Source organism: Rutilus rutilus (genome assembly GCF_951802725.1).
Source record: "Rutilus rutilus genome assembly, chromosome: 2".
Taxonomy (NCBI): Eukaryota; Metazoa; Chordata; class Actinopteri; order Cypriniformes; family Leuciscidae; genus Rutilus; species Rutilus rutilus.
This window is the reverse complement of record NC_140210.1, coordinates 53,800,254-53,816,229: the sequence shown is the minus strand read 5'-3', so window position 1 is coordinate 53,816,229 and position 15,976 is coordinate 53,800,254. Positions and strand designations below refer to the sequence as shown.

Here is a 15,976-nt window from a genome sequence, read left to right as displayed (position 1 = left end):
GTGGCACTGCCACTTTGAATGTGATGAAATCTGGTCCATCTTCAGGATTTACTGCAGTAATGAGCTTCAGATTTCATTATTCAATAACTAACTGAGTAGCTGTCAGTGTGGAAAGTAAGAATGGGAAATTCTGCCTTGGCTCACGTTCATCGCGACCACAGACAAACCTACATTAAGTGTGTAGGTCCCAGGGAAAATGAGTTAATAAAGATTTTTTAAACATAAACATAAAGTGCTTATTTTTTAATTAACAAAATGTCAATCTTCATCTTTATAGTAGAAGATACAATACAATCTTCATATTTATAACGGACTGTCACCATAAAAACTGCGCTTTGTGTGGTGGTGACAGGAACTGTAACGGTCATTAGCTGGAGTGCCCTTGAGAGCCACCAGAGGGCACTCCACATCAGACTATCATGATTCACTCACAACCAGTGGTTAAAGTGGGATTTGGCAGGTGGGGGAACCCTCAAATTTTGTGTAGGTGCGTGCAACAGGGGAAAATGACTCACCGTGGGACTACATATTGAGTATCGTGGTATAGCAATACTTTTTGGGACAAGAGTGTCACTGTGGCACCAAGTATCACACCACAATATGGAACACAACCTTATTTTTCACAATGTAAATTTAAACATAAAAATGGGAAGTCCAAAACAGACTCAAATGTGCGGTAGTTAGGGGGGTTCGGGGGCATGCTCCCCCTATTAAATTTGGCTTTCTCTGACCTACATATGTGCACTTTAGGGCTTTTGAAGGCCAAAAAAAAATGATAAGAAATGTATCAATTTAAAACCTTGTCAATACCTGCTCTCTCCTCATCTTCATCTTTCTTTTTCTCTCAGTCTCCTTATCCTGCCCTATTTCTTCCCCTCCAAAAGCTGAACTTTGACTGATAGTCTTTTCATTTCCGTCTGTGTCAGTGAAGAAAGTAAACAAAGGCTCAACTGATATTTATATGTTTTATGAATCATTTTCTGAGACAAGTTAATTTACTCAAGGCTACCAAAGCTGTAGCCTAAGTCAGTATTGCCAATAGGAACCTTCTACAAGCTTTGGAATTTGAAATCGTCTGTTTTTAAATGTTAAAAGTATTTTTAAATAAGACAAATTATAGTCAACGTTTAACGCAGTTGGTGGAATTGGCAGACGTTCCCTTAGGCATCATGCGCTGTGGAAACGCGTCAAAGCATTCTCAGGTATAAATATAATATAAATATAAATAATAAAATATATTACAAGGGAAAACAAATGTCCGGCGAATATCGAACCTCAACCACCGTGAGTGCATTTCACGCATTAGTAATCGCTGGCGTTCAGCGGGGAGGAGAGGCGTGAACCGGTGTAGCTGCACTAAAATCAGACAGGAGAACCGTGACTGAGAACATAACTTCGGGAAGCGTGTTTGTGAATGTGGGGCCAGGGGGTGATATTCAGTTTTGATTTGATGAATGATGATTATTATTGAATTTGATGAGAATGATTTGATTTGATTTGAATCTATTTATTTATTTATTTATTTATCTGACGTGCCAGAACACAGTTCCGGACCATTCCGGCCCACTTTAACCCCTGCTCACAACTACATTTCCCATAACTCACTGCCTGGACTCATCATCCCTGATTGCATCCACCTGTGTCTCATTATCTGGTTTAGCTCACCCCACATAAGCCTGATTCCTCCTATCACTCACTGCGAAGTTTTGTATGTTGTTGTGCTGCATTTCTGAGCATTCTCCCTGATTTCATTGTCTCTTGGTTCTTGGAGTTTTGCCTGTTTCTCGGATTCCCTTTTTGCTGCTGACCCTTGTTTGTTTGTTTGGACTGCCTTCCTGTGCTTGACCCTTTGCTTGTGTTTGGATTCTGGATAACCCGTTAAATAAACTGCATTTGGATCCTCAACCTTGTCTCGGAGTAGTTTGTTATAGTGGTGGGCAGATCAAGGCTTTGTGAAACAATGAAACAGTTGAAGCAAATGTGCCATATTGTGTCGAGGCTTCGAAACAATCCGACACCCGTCTCAACAGTGACACCTAGTGGTCACTTGCAGGTGTTGATCTGAAACAACCTTGACAACGAGCCATTACATTTTTTTTTATTTTATTATTATTGTATTTTTCTATTATGTGAAGCTTGTAGCCTGTAGGCTCCTCACTGTGCATAATGTTATTTTGGTCATGGAAAATGAATATAAATAAAATAAATCAAGCCACAATATCTCATTTTTTTAAAGATTTTTATTCAAAAATATTAATTTCTCTGCTGTGGAAGGACTTAGCCTACTTCTTTTTTTACAGATAATTTCTCCAGACTTTGAAAAAATCCTCTCACAAGGGACACTTGTTGCTGGTGTAGCAGGATGCATGTCTGGCTCATGCCTCACTAAGTGACACTTAATTTGCTGTGCTGTGAGTGGTTCTGGGCAGTTAACTCTGAGCCAATCGTGAGGGCTAGCTTCGTTTCTCTTTCCTTGGGCTTATAGGGAATGTTTTGTGCTGTAGAATCCCTGGTGCGGCAGCAGCCCTTTCACCAGATGAGTGTGCGCCCTGCTATCAGCAATCAGAGCTTGGGGCCTGTGACGCAACGCTGTTAATCATAGGTATGTTGCTATACTGAGTAATAGTTGAATGGTTAATGTGGGATATATTTGTAAATGGACATCCTGTGCATTTTAGCGCTGTTCAGCATGTTCAGCGCTGAACATCTGCTGCTTTGCTTATGCTTTTCATGTTACGTTTTGTTCACGGATTTTCGTCGTACCCGGCTGCCTTTCCACAGGGGACCAAGGATTATTGGACCTGTGTTTAGCTCAAGATAACAGGCGGCTGGCTGGCGTGTTACACTGTTGCCGGTTTAACACTGTTTGATCCTTCTTCCTGTCATTGTTGTGAATCAGTGTTTGAGTGTAGAGTGTTTGATGGACTGGCACCACTTTAATTGTTTTTTGATTATATTCTTTCATAGGTTAAGTGTTTTTTTTTTGTGTGTTTATTTCTTTCTTTGAACTCTTGTATGGAGGCCTTTTCCTGCTGCTGATATCCAAGAGGATTGGCCTAATTTAGATTTTTTCTTTTGTTTGACCTTTTTTTTTTGTGATTTGTCCACACTGACTGAAGACCTTGAAGTGGTTGATCCATAGGGCAATTTTGTCCCGTTGTTGATTGTTGTGGATGGGTTATGATGTTTTGTCCATGTTTAATTGTTTATTTTGATTTATTGTGTGATTGTTAGTCTCTGTTCATATTGCTTACCCTAGTACCACCTTGGGCTTTAGAACGGGTGGCTTATTAGACATTGTTTATTGTAATTTTTGTGTGTATAACTTTGTCCAGGTGCTGAGAGCTGCCAGTGGGAGCAGTGCCCCCTGCGGTGGCGGGTCCCTTGGTGTGTGCTGTGGCTGCGTGTTCACCAAGTGTGGTCATTTCTCTTGCGGTGTGTGTGTGTGTGTGTGTGTGTGTGAAATTCGACACGTGTGATTGGGGTGTTTTTCATGGATGCTCATTGCTCGAGCCACTAGCCTCCCACTGGTAAGTTTCCGCCCTATTCCCCTCCTCTCTCGGGGGTGTGTGTGCGTTGCGAATAGAGTATAGTGAGTGGGTGTGTATTTTGTTATTTTATTTGGTGTACAGTGCATGTTGTTTGCTGTAAAAAATTCCCTTATATGTTTGCTGTCAAAACTCAATCAATTTTGGAGTGACTATTGTGTGTGCATGGTTCATTGAGTTTAAAAGTAAAAATAAAAATTCAATTTTTGTACTGGACCACTGTCTCTGGCTGATCCATCAACGGACTTGAGTGCCTGGTTAGAACAAAATAGTTCATTATTTGGGTGTAAATCCCATCGTGGCGTAGTCTGCTAACTTCCTGGGCCTAAGCCCTGTTATGTGTATTCCTCACTGGCATGCAAAGATATTTTTTTAGCAAGGACATACAAATGAGGAAAGATTACTGCTCTCTCTTTCCAGTAAGTTAGGGGATCATGAGTTCTGGGTTGAGGTATTTTTTCACTTCCACTGTGGCATCAGCTGTAGCATTGTGTATCATCTGGGTTTCACAGATACGATTATCAAAAAGTTCCCATAAACTGTCCTGTGTTTCTACTGATGTTGATGATGATGATGATGGGCATGATGTTGACATTTGTGGCTCTGAATGAAAATGAAAACAGCAATTAGTAACAAATCCTAAACTGACGGCATATATGAAGTATAAATTACATGAATCAGATTACATAACATAACATAGACTGAAACTGCTCACCAGGAGTTGTGTTTGAACGCATCAGCGAAGCACACTCCAGTGTGATGTGCTTTTCAGCGTCCTGGGCTTTGGCAGGATTTCCAAATGCCACATTTTTGAACCTTGGGTCCAGCAGTGTAGCCAGTGCCAAGGCTCTAAAAGTCTCATAACCTCCACATCTGGAGTGCAGACCTTCTTGCAGATGTGAGCCTATGAGCCAAAACAGGAGAAAACCATATTAATTATAATAATGGCAACAATATGACAGTTTTGGCCAATTACGTGGGTAGTATGGTCATTGTGGCCTACCTAATTGTACAGTTGATTTCTGCGTTGCATGTCCTTTTTTTCTGTGCAAGCTTGTGCTGCAACATCCTGTACAGTGGTATAAGCTTTGAAGCAGACACTCTCTGTTACTCTTTTGTTGCAAGTTTGAATGGTTGCAGTAGTGACAATGATCGTTGAATAATGTCATACTCAAGACTTGTCAGGGGATTAGTGTCACTGTTTATATTGGAAAGTGCAGCACCCACTGGCTCACGTTGCTCATATAAGCGTTGTAGCATGTCGAATGTGCTGTTCCATCTCGTCTCAACCTCCTGTATCAGTTTCAGAGATGGTCTGCCCATCAAGCCCTGCATCTCCACAAGCTTGTCCTTTGCTTTGCAGCTGGATCTGAACAACCCCACTATCTTTCTGGCTTTCTGGCGTATTTCATTGATGACTGGGGTTTGATCTAGGGCCTTTTTCACAATCAAATTTAAATTATGAGTAAAACATGGGACATGGCGAAGGTGGAGTAGCTGGGCGCTTAGGATCATGTTGGATGCATTGTCAGTCACCATGCACTGAACTTTGGAGGTTATTCCCAAATCAGCCATTAGCAAGGCTTAGCCTCCATGAGATGCTGGGCTGTGTGGGTTTGGTAAAACCTCCTTACACCCAGTACAATAGTTGCCATTTTTGCCTCTGGTGTTTTGTAATGGCAAGTTACACCAAGATATCCGTCCATATTAATGGAGGACCACATGTCAGCCGTAAGGCTAACAAATTCGGCCTTTTGTAGGTCCTCCATTGTCTTCTCCTTGGTTTTGTTGTTCCTTTCGCTGACCATTGTTTTCAAGCACCTTCCAGGATGGGAGGACATAGCTTGGATGAAGCTTGTTCACAAAGGCCCTGAAACCCTCATCCTCCACGATGGTGAAGGGCTGCAGATCCTTCACCACCATGTTTAGAAGAGCCTCATCCAATTCCCTCTGTCTGCCTTTTAAAAGAGAAGATAAAACATACTTTCAGACAAATACATTGAAAAAATACAACTTCAAATAGTGCACAGCTATTAAAAGTAGCCTACTGGTTCATTATTTGGAGACCTTCCTAAACAAAGTTATGTTATGAACGTTTATGCTCAGTGTGCAGAGAAAGATAAAATGGAATGTAGAACTACAACAATTAGGAAAACCTCGATTTTTCAGATTCAGATTTTTCGAGGTGATCGATTCAAATTATGTCTTCACTGCCAAATGTCTATTCACAAAATATTATATTATATTGACAACATATTATATTATATTCACATTGAAGCTGTTTTTAACATGATTGGCAGTTGTGTTTGGGACGTTAGGTTGTAGGGCTTAGGTTGACACAGGCCTATGGACTTTCTAAACAGTGTCCCAACAGTTTGTTATTATATTTCAATTATAATTATATTTCAAACAATGCATACCTTGCTTAGATGGCCCAGCAGTGTCAGTAGCAGGCCTAGGTACAGGGGAAATGCTACCATCCTCTGGACCTTGCAAAATGGCAGGATGAGTGCTCCTCAAATGGTGCATCATGGATGATGTATTGTTAGGGTTAGGGTTAGGGTTGTTGTAACCCTAACCCACAATACATACATCTCACTTTATTTGGGGTTTCCAAATGGAAATGCTCTCACACCACAGATGTACGGCATCTCTTCTGTGGAGCCTCCATTTTTATTTATTTATCTATCTATCTATCTATCTATCTATCTATATATATATATATATATATATATATATATATATATATATATATATATATATATATGTATCTATCTATTAATCTATCTGTCTATATATATTTCTATCTATGCATCTATTATTGTGTCACTATGTTTACTCTGTCTGTCTCTAGCCTATCAGTCAATGTGTAAATTTAAATGTAAGCCTAAATATAACTAAACAAATCGCACTATAAATGTCACTATATCACCAAAAATCCGCTATCTCAAAATCAAACACCCCTCACAAAAACCCACGAGGTCAATGCGTTGACTTCACTTTTATACAGATGTGCGATTGTGTGGTCTGTTCCTGACCCTGTCAACCAAACGCTGATTCGGCGGACCATGCCACCTGTCGAAACACTTGTGAAACACTCCGAAGCTTCATTTAGCCATAGTCACGTGACATGGGTGTTTTGAATCACGCTTCGGATCAGCGTTTCGAAACATCTGCGCTTCGGGATCTCGACAAAGCTTCGGAACGTCAGTTTCGCGTCAACCATCCCTAAAAAGTATGCCTTGATAATGATGATGTTTGTTGCTAATAAGTTTGATACAGTTTATTTAGTATATGTATTTTAGAAGAACTCTTTATCGGTGACTTTAACACTGCATATGCAAACTAAATATGGATTTAAAGTCCAGAGGGATGTGATCTTGGGACTTTTGGCTTGCTTATGACTGTTCCTGATTTGGAAGAGTCTGATGCATGAGAACTGTTATCGTTTGGATTATTGAATTGTGCATCCTAATGACCAATTCCTGTAAAGCACCTATCCGTTAGATTGTTTTGTTTATTGTAGTTGCTTTTTCTTGTATTTGCTTTTTGGGTGTTGACAATTATTTTTGTTTGCATAAGGATATAAAAAAAGAATATAGTGTTTATTCATTTGGGGAGTATTTTTCCTTCTTGAACAGCTATTAGGCAAACTGAATCCCCCATTATTGCGTTGTATAACTTTGTTTTGCATTAAAAATACGAGATGGTTATAATACATGTAAATATTTTTTAAGTCTGTTCGCTTGTACCTTTGAGAATATTTTATAGTCTTAACACAGCAACGACACTGGTCTCCAGTTTTTTAATAGTCCCAAGTCTCCTTTTTTAGGAATTAAAGATAGAACTGCACTATATCTTTATGCCCCTTATCTTTGATCGAGCAAATTCTTGATCTTGTAAGCGCTCCTTTTACGCTTTCTTGTAAAAAAACACCCAAGTTCTTCTTATTTCTTATTTAACCTTTCATTATTCACAGTTCCCTTATTGTTTAACATGTATTTTTCCAGAAATGCAATGTCTCTTTGTAAACTGTTAACTGCTGTTTTCATCAATGCAGTATTATGTGAAGTATAGTTTTGACAAAAAATATATTATTAGCTTTACCTACAACCCACCATTGACCAAGATTTTCAAAAGTGTCTTTCTTAAGTTTCCATTAATCCCCAAAAAACGTAAACTTTTCACAGAAACTAATATCTTGTAATATAAAAGGTCAAATTTTCTAAATGACTGATCTCAATTCCATAAAAAACCCAAACGCTCATGTCCATTAATTGGAGCATAATACATTAATCAAAACAAATGTTATTCCTTCAGACTTTAGTTAACAGTGCTCTTCCTTTTGCAGTTTCATCTACTGATAGAATATTTACATTAAAGTCCACAGAATAAAGGGAGAAAATGTCTTCTTGTGCCTTTGGATGTCAGAATTGAAATGCAAAAAAATTAAAATTCTTAATTTTTTAAGTCCAAAAAATAATTTCTCTCTTTTACCGAATATGTTTCATCTATATTCTGCAACCCAAACTCAGAAATGTCCAACAACCCAGACAATGTACCATCCTCCCTCATTCCATAATCCTCGCCTTTTCCAACATAATTTAAAGGTGCTATAAGCGATGTCACGCGTTTTTTAGGCTAAAACATTTTTTTTCACATACCGCAAACATCTCCTCACTATCCGCTAGCTGCCTGTCCCCTGAACACACTGTAAAAAAACACGGTCTCTGCAGACAGCCCACGCTCCACAAACTGCAGCAAAAACAAACTGAGCAACAAACAGAGCGACCCGCACCACGAAACATAACAAACTGTTCCAGCCAATAACCGACAAGAATGATGTGGGGGTGGGGTTCGGAGGTTAGTGCGCGGATGAGGAGGAGGGAGGGTCTAGCTAGCCTCCGTTTTGTTTGATAATAATTCAAACATCAACAAAAGGGTTACGCCAACCGAGATCGCTTAGAGCAGGGGTTCTCAACCTTTTGCAACTCATGGCCCACCAATGAGTGTTTAAAAACATTCCGAGGACCACCTTTCCACATATGATAGTATGAACACAGAATAACAGAAAATTCTAAAAGTACAATGATATACTCTGCTGTTAATCTGTTATGCCACTGTAGCAGAGTCAGCTATATAGATGAAAACTGTCCTTGTATCAAAAAGACTTTGCAGGTTTACTCAGTAACCATTCCTGTAACAATAACAGGCTAACATACCTGTAACAACAGGTCAGACACACAAGAGGGGATTCTCTCTATTCGCTGCAACACGATCACTATAACACAAATGTTATTTCTCGTGCCATTTATACGCCAAAAATGTTTTTTGTTTTTGTTTTTTTTGCGTGCATATAATTAGGATTAGGGGTGGGAAGTGCGTGCGTATTACACGCCATACAGTGCGTATCATATGCACGCGAAAACTGCATATCATATGCACGCCAAAATATTTTGCCATATAAATGGCACGAGAAATAGGCCTAACATTCGTGGTATAGATACGAAATGTTCAACAAAGTTCATTCACCCCAATTTACATAGCCTATACTGTAAGTGTAATTTATCAAATACAGTTAGTGATATGAACTTGACTGTTTAAAACAATATTAAACAGCCCAGTTTTGTTCAAATGTCTCTGAAGCTTTGGTTTTAGCGCCTTATTTGACAACATTTCTCCACATTCAACACCTGAATCCACATTCAACAACATTTCTCCACACGCGCCTTCGACTTAAGGGGGTCGCGCACCGGACGAGAAGCGCAGCGGCACGTCTTTAAAATTCGAACACATTATTTTCTATGAGTGTACACACCGGCGGCGTCTGTCCGCAGCGCCAGCTATGCCTCAATATTCTGTTCAAAAACCTGTCGCGCCACTGAGCGCCATTTACATAGTTTTATATTAAATTTACTACATTATATTTGTAAAGCGTCATTAATGTAGCCTATACTGACTTCACCATGTGCTGCAAGATACATTTAGTTTTATATTCAAATTTACAGAAATCAGCTGCGTGGATGAAAATGACCGGATTTTCAGGTGAGATTCTCAATTAATTCAGTTAATGTACGTCCTGAGGTAAAGTGTTCAGACTGCAGACTCAGCAACGATTGTATTTAATTGTAATTGAAAACTGAATTGCAATCATAACATAGTACAGACATTATCTTAATTTCGTAATGTCCTTAAACATAACAATATTGCTGGCCATAAACTGAGAAAGTGCGCGTGTTCGATACCTCGAGTTGTAGACGCAGCGCTGCGCTTCTCGTCCGTGTGCGACTCCCTCAGTACCTGCCCTTATAAAACCAAATTTAATGTATTCAGCGTCGTATTTTCTCACCACACACTTCGAAGCTTTTCCCTGCACAGGTCTGTCTCCCACATCTGCTTTTCTTTTCAGAAAACGATTAACGATATTACAGTAACGTAATGTTACTGCGTCTGATCCGATCTGACATGATTGGTGTTGTGATATTTAAACCTAAATTTGCTTTTAGATAATGCATTTTGACTTGACTTGAGTGTTTTTGATCATATAAATTCATAAGAACAATTAGATAATTAGAAAATAACAAGATTTGTAAATAAAAAAATAAAAAAAATAATAATTTGGGGGTAGTCTACCACTGCCTACACGGCCCACCAGATGACGCTCCGAGGCCCACCAGAGGGCCGCGGCCCACCGGTTGAGAATCACTGGCTTAGAGGACCTTTAAGCTTCCAGTATTTTCAATACTAATCACTTCACAAGCAGCACTTTCACTTACTTTCTCTTCCACTGTGTCTGTGCCACATTCACCATTTTACCTCCGTTATTTAGATTTTTGTCTACACTTTCACGTGATTCATGTTTCGGAGCGATAGTCTCTTCTCCAGGCTGAGGCTGTATGGTAGTATTATTAACCAGTTACACCACTAGGCCCAGTGGCTCCTCATTAGCCTGGGCTCTATGTGGGCATGTCAACTTTTTGTGCCCAAGATCTCCACACTCAAAACACTTCAAGCTGCCTGTACTGGCATAAAGCATGTATGATTTTCCTTCATGTACAACTCTGAAAGACACATCTAACTTCTGCACATTCAGAAACATAAACACTTGTCTCACAAAAGACATCACATGTTTCAGTGTTTCATTTTTACATCCTAATTGGATTATTTTAAATTGCACAAGCACATTTACCAAACTGAGGTAAGGAACTGGGGGAACCAGTGAAGGAAGAGAGCCTGGGAACCGGATGAGTCCAGCAAAGGAGGAACAGCTACATGGAAACTTAATGCCAAAGCCAAGGTTCAAACATTCAAAATGATCTGATTTATATCCTCTGCTGTGTCTCGTCAAGCAGTGAGATGATTGACAGCAGCGTATTCACTGTAATCCTGATTCTTCCTAAAACTGACACTGTCAGGACAGTCAGATTCCTTGTGGAAATTCACCACTGCATAATTCAGATCCTCAGTAGATGTGATGCAGCGCTGAGAGTCACCAGTGCCTTTCTCAACTGTAGCGGAGGAATCAGAGGGGGTTGTGGGTAACTGAGCAGTGGCATAAACAGTATTGTAAGAATCAGAGGGGTTTGTGGGTAATTGTTTGTGAGTGTCTTTAATGTCCTCATAATCGTAACCAGTTTGAGACACCTGAGGAGAGACAGAGAAATTGAAGGCATTAGAATTCATAGTAAAAAATAAACATCTTATTTTATACAGTAACTGGACTCGCCACTTCATGTTTTCCTGGTCCAGTCTGAGACGACGAATCACCACCTGCCAAAAACAATTATTCCTAAATTCAATATTCTGCATTTCAACACTGATATCTTGTGTAAAAATTTTTCATACATCATCAAATATCTGAATTTTGCTCACATCTTGTTGTAGCCAATAGGTGGCGACAGAATCAAAGTGGGAAAAAGATAAACAAATCTGTGTTTTAAACTCAGATTTTCTGAATCTGAATGAGTTTTACCTTGAGACTGACGCTTCTTACAGAGAAACAGGAATAAGAGTCCAGTGATGATCAGAACCAGAAGAACCAGAACCAGAGGAACGATCAGAGAAGAGCCTGAAAACACAGGAGAAATAATCTGATCATCTGAGCTAAATATCAGATCATGGGCGTAGCTCGACGTTTGGAGTAGGATTAGCCAGACCGTGATACTGGATTTACAGGTTTAACATTGTACATTCACATGACCCATTAGTTAGTTGGATGTACCAGTTTGTCCTGAATAAAATGTTTGGACCCTACAGGCTGTAACACAACATTTAAAAACACAACATTCTTCACTCAGTTTAATATGTTTTCCACCAAAGTTTGATCTGGCACCACAAAGAGGAACTGACCCAGCAAAAGCAACGCTAAACCTGCACCATGATGGCTTAAAGAGAAAGTAACACAACGTCACACAATGTGAAATCCCAAAAAACATTCCACAATATTTTGCTATTGAGGATGGAAGTGCGGATCCTACCAAGTCAAGAGTTATAAGTTATAATGTCTTTCAACCAGCGAATTCACTGGAAGTCTAATATGTAAACAAGAATGATTGGGTTATTATTATGGTTGTTGTTGTGAATAATTAACTATTTAAAATTGTATTTAAATTAATAAAATATTACAATTAAATTTATTATTTAATTTAGAGGTGAAATATCATGTATTTTTATGTTTACTTATATATTTCAGCCACTAGGGGGCGTCAAGCCTCCTCACAAGTTACACCCATTGATCACATGTTTGTATTTCAGCACAAGATCACCGGCTGATGTGGACACACCTGTGAATGGTGAAGTTTCGACTGATGAGGAAGAAGAAGCAGATGATGAAGATGATGATGATGATGATGATGAGGATGAGGATGAGGATGATGATGGAGAGGATGTTGTTGAGGATGATGAAGATGATGATGATGTTGTTGTTGTTGTTGTTGATGACAATGGTGATGATGTTTGAGGAACTTCAGTATATAAAACAATAAAACAATGAATTTCTAAAAGGATGTTTTTTTCACACACAGAACTTGACATCTCTTTTCTCATGATTTCTTACTGATGTCATTCACACATTCATTACCCAGAATTCATGTTTGCTGACCAGGGCCGGAGTGGGGCCACTTTTCAGCCTGGGAGTTTCAGGCCCAAGACCGGCCCACTTTTTCAATGGTGGAATTCCAAATTAGCACTTTTTCCAAATTGGATAAATAAAGCAACAGTTCAGCTCTTACTATTGTGTAGTTTGTATTAATACCATGGTTCAACAAATAATGTAAAGGTTAAATAATAATTCACTTAGACTTTATAAGAAGCAATTGCAACTTTATTTCACGCAATTCTGACTTTATATCTCGCAATTCTGACTTTATAACATGCAATTGCAAATTTATTTCACGCAATTCTGACTTTATATCTCGCAATTCTGAGAAATAAATTCAGAATTCTGACGCGTACCGTTACGGTAGGGCCGGCCCAGCTATCGGTAGGCAGTGCCGCGGTAGCCTACCTGAGAAAACGTTTTGGAAAAGATGGGCTATGGACCCAACCAACTCTATAGGAGGCGAGGGGAGAACTCCCTCACATGGTACAACCCATGCAGAGGCTGCGCGCTGCGGTGTCAGAATGCGGAACGTGTGTAGCCTAATGTAACTAACGTGACAAATGTGAAAAAAAAATCCTCGACCGGCCCAAAAGTGAAGCGGCCCACTGGGAATTCGCCCGATTACCCACCCCGGGCCTGTTGCTGACACAGGCACAGAATCGTGAGCTGTTAGTTTGAGTTTCCAGAACTGAAGCCTGTGGTTTCACACTGAATAATACAGTATATCAGAGTGACTGATGAGCTCTGTTAAACTGGAGTAAACTGTAGCACAAGTGTGGTAAAATGACTCAGTGCAGTTTCTCATTGTTCAGAACAGCATCATTGTTTTACACAAAGCTGCACTTTTACCTTCATAAACTACAAACATACAAACTGTTGTTTGTTTTTATACTTCCTCTTTTTAACTGTTTGTGGTTTTGCTTTGTTGAACGGAAAGAACATAAAAATGTAAAACCTGTGGTTAAACCTGCTTAAACAGAATCAGCTGCAAACATGACACATAACACACAGTGATCTGCATCTGTACCTGTAATGCTGATCAGGACTCGTGTGATGAAGATCTTGTGTCCTTGATCAGACTGAACTCCACACCAGTATTCTGAATCTTCTTCAGTCACATGACTGATGCTTCCCGTCAGGAGCTGCTGTTCTCTGTCATCATACAGCCGGATCTTTCCCTCATCCCTCCATCTTCTGCTCTCCTTCACAGACGTCTCTTTAGCACAGAGATCAGCTCCAGATCTCCAGCACAGAAACTTCACATCATGAATGTGGGATTGCAGCTGATGTTCACAGATCCTCCTGCAGAAGCTGATAGACTGATGCTCTTCACACAACAATCCTCTGTTTAAGATCCAGATAAAGTGCAGCAATGTTACAATCACCAGATATATTCATGGATTCTGTCAAATAATGCATAAATGACTGAAAGCAGCTCACCCTTCTTAATGTCCAGATTAAACTCAGAGAAGAAACTGTAATCTTCAGAAACTTTGACTATAATCTTATATTCTCCAGAGTCGTTCTCATTCAGATCTCTGATAAACAGAAGTAAGAGTCCTGCAGATCTGTCATCATGAATGGAGAATCGTCTGTCATGTTTCCATTCTGCTGTTCTGTTAGTGTTTATTACAGTAAAACACTGATCTGCTGCAGTTTTACAGACTTCTTTCACAGGATTTGTGTTTTTCATCTCATATTTGTAGTTTATCAGGACGTGTCCTCCTGTATATCCTCGTATTGTCCCGATTTTTTGACCTGCAAAACACAAAATATATATATATATTTTTTTTTTTCAATGAGATTCAAAGACACACACGCACACACACACACACATGTCCTGATTTGTTGACCTGAAAAACACAAACCCAGATAATTTGTCATTTTGTTCTCAATATAAACACATATCTGCTCACTTTGCTGCAACATTTATCAATGCCGGTCAAGATTATGAGTGTAAATCTTACATCGGGAGACAAAAAAGGTTGTTGATGGCGTCTGTAATGAGTTTCACATGTGTTATTACGGCAGTAATTAGTCAGTGTTGAGTATCGTGATGTTGTGGAGATCATCATGGGTTTGAAGGTCTCAGTTATTCACCTGTTAAAACCTTCAGATTCACTTCAGTGGTGGAATCTATTCCAACCCTTTCAGTTCCACAGTAGTACTTCCCAGAATCCTCTTCTCTCAGATCTCTGATGGTCACAGTGAAGACTTCTGAACTTGTGTTGTCATACAGAGAGAATCTTCCAGACTGAACCCATTTATATTTCTCATTAGTCTTGATTTGGTCTGTGCACTTTGACCACCGTCCTTTACAAAAATACTTTGCATTCTCTGTATATCCTTTATCATATTTGCATGTGATGTTGACTCCTCCTCCTGAATATCCTGTCACACTCATGGAGCTCACGACACCTACAACAAACCAGCATTAAAACACTTTAATTTACACAGAAATGAACTTTCCTCAACAGTCAGTAGAACAACATAAAATTAAAGACTCTCCTCATCATCTCAACTCAACATCTACTCTGAGATGCTACTTCTGTGATGTGAACTTGAGTTCAGATTCTTACCAGGAATCATCAGCAGAGTGAAAGTCCAGATGATCTTCATTCTTCTCTCTTATTAAATGATCTTCTCTGTTGTTAGTAGATTCAGTTCTTCTGAAGCTCTCGATGTGTGTTCAGAAGAGTTTTGAGTGTTTCTTTCCTGGTTACATGTTTAACATGAAGAGCTGAATGTGACAGAGACGCCCACTTCCCCTGAGAGAGAGAGAGAGAGAGAGAGAGAGAGAGAGAGGGGGGGGGAGGGGGGGGTTAGAGGGGGGGAGAGAGAGAGAGAGAGACAGAAGGCGCATTTCCATTACAGATTTGCGCATAACTTTTAAGATTTTTTCTAACTGTCGACAAAAAACTATTTTGAAATGATGGCGTTTCCATTAACCGATGTTATGCGACTAAAACTTATTTTTTTCCTCTCGCGATAAGTCAAATAATTCCAAAAACCATGGCAACGGACGTTGGTAGGTTTATGTACTATATCCCAGCAACTGCACTAGCCATTTTTATTAATCGAAGGAGATGTATGTGTGTTTTCCAAACATTAACGGTAAGGAACGACCCTTATTATTCTTGAGAGCGGCACATATGAGGTGTTTCTGGGTGTTTCTCCCTCAGATCTGCTTCGAGGTCTTGATTGTGGCATTTATTTGAGGTTTAGAATCCATTATTCCTGTAATTATTTTGTCTTTTATGAATTTAATAAAGAACTCTGTCTCGAATTCTGTCCAAACACACTTCGTCAGGTGACCTGTAAATGCGCA

General features: G+C 39.5%; 1 protein-coding gene and 1 long non-coding RNA gene across 2 annotated transcripts; both read right to left on the bottom strand.

Moving 5' to 3' along the window:
* Window positions 1-4,047: 4,047 nt before the first annotated feature.
* Window positions 4,048-4,672, bottom strand: LOC311286093. The gene is made up of 3 exons (XR_014626481.1): window positions 4,552-4,672; window positions 4,264-4,452; window positions 4,048-4,151 (listed from the first exon to the last, which is right to left on the bottom strand). It is a non-coding gene; the product is annotated as an uncharacterized lncRNA (long non-coding RNA).
* A 3,844-nt stretch (window positions 4,673-8,516) lies between these two features.
* LOC311279719 (uncharacterized protein) lies at window positions 8,517-15,267 on the bottom strand (the record flags this gene model as incomplete). Its single annotated transcript, XM_084391401.1, has 8 exons — window positions 8,517-11,192; window positions 11,275-11,318; window positions 11,521-11,616; window positions 12,332-12,511; window positions 13,676-13,992; window positions 14,616-14,646; window positions 14,749-15,066; window positions 15,228-15,267. The coding sequence occupies 8 exons, from the start codon at window positions 15,265-15,267 to the stop codon at window positions 10,893-10,895; spliced, it is 1,326 nt and encodes a 441-aa protein (XP_084247527.1). The 3' UTR covers window positions 8,517-10,892.
* Window positions 15,268-15,976: the final 709 nt, after the last annotated feature.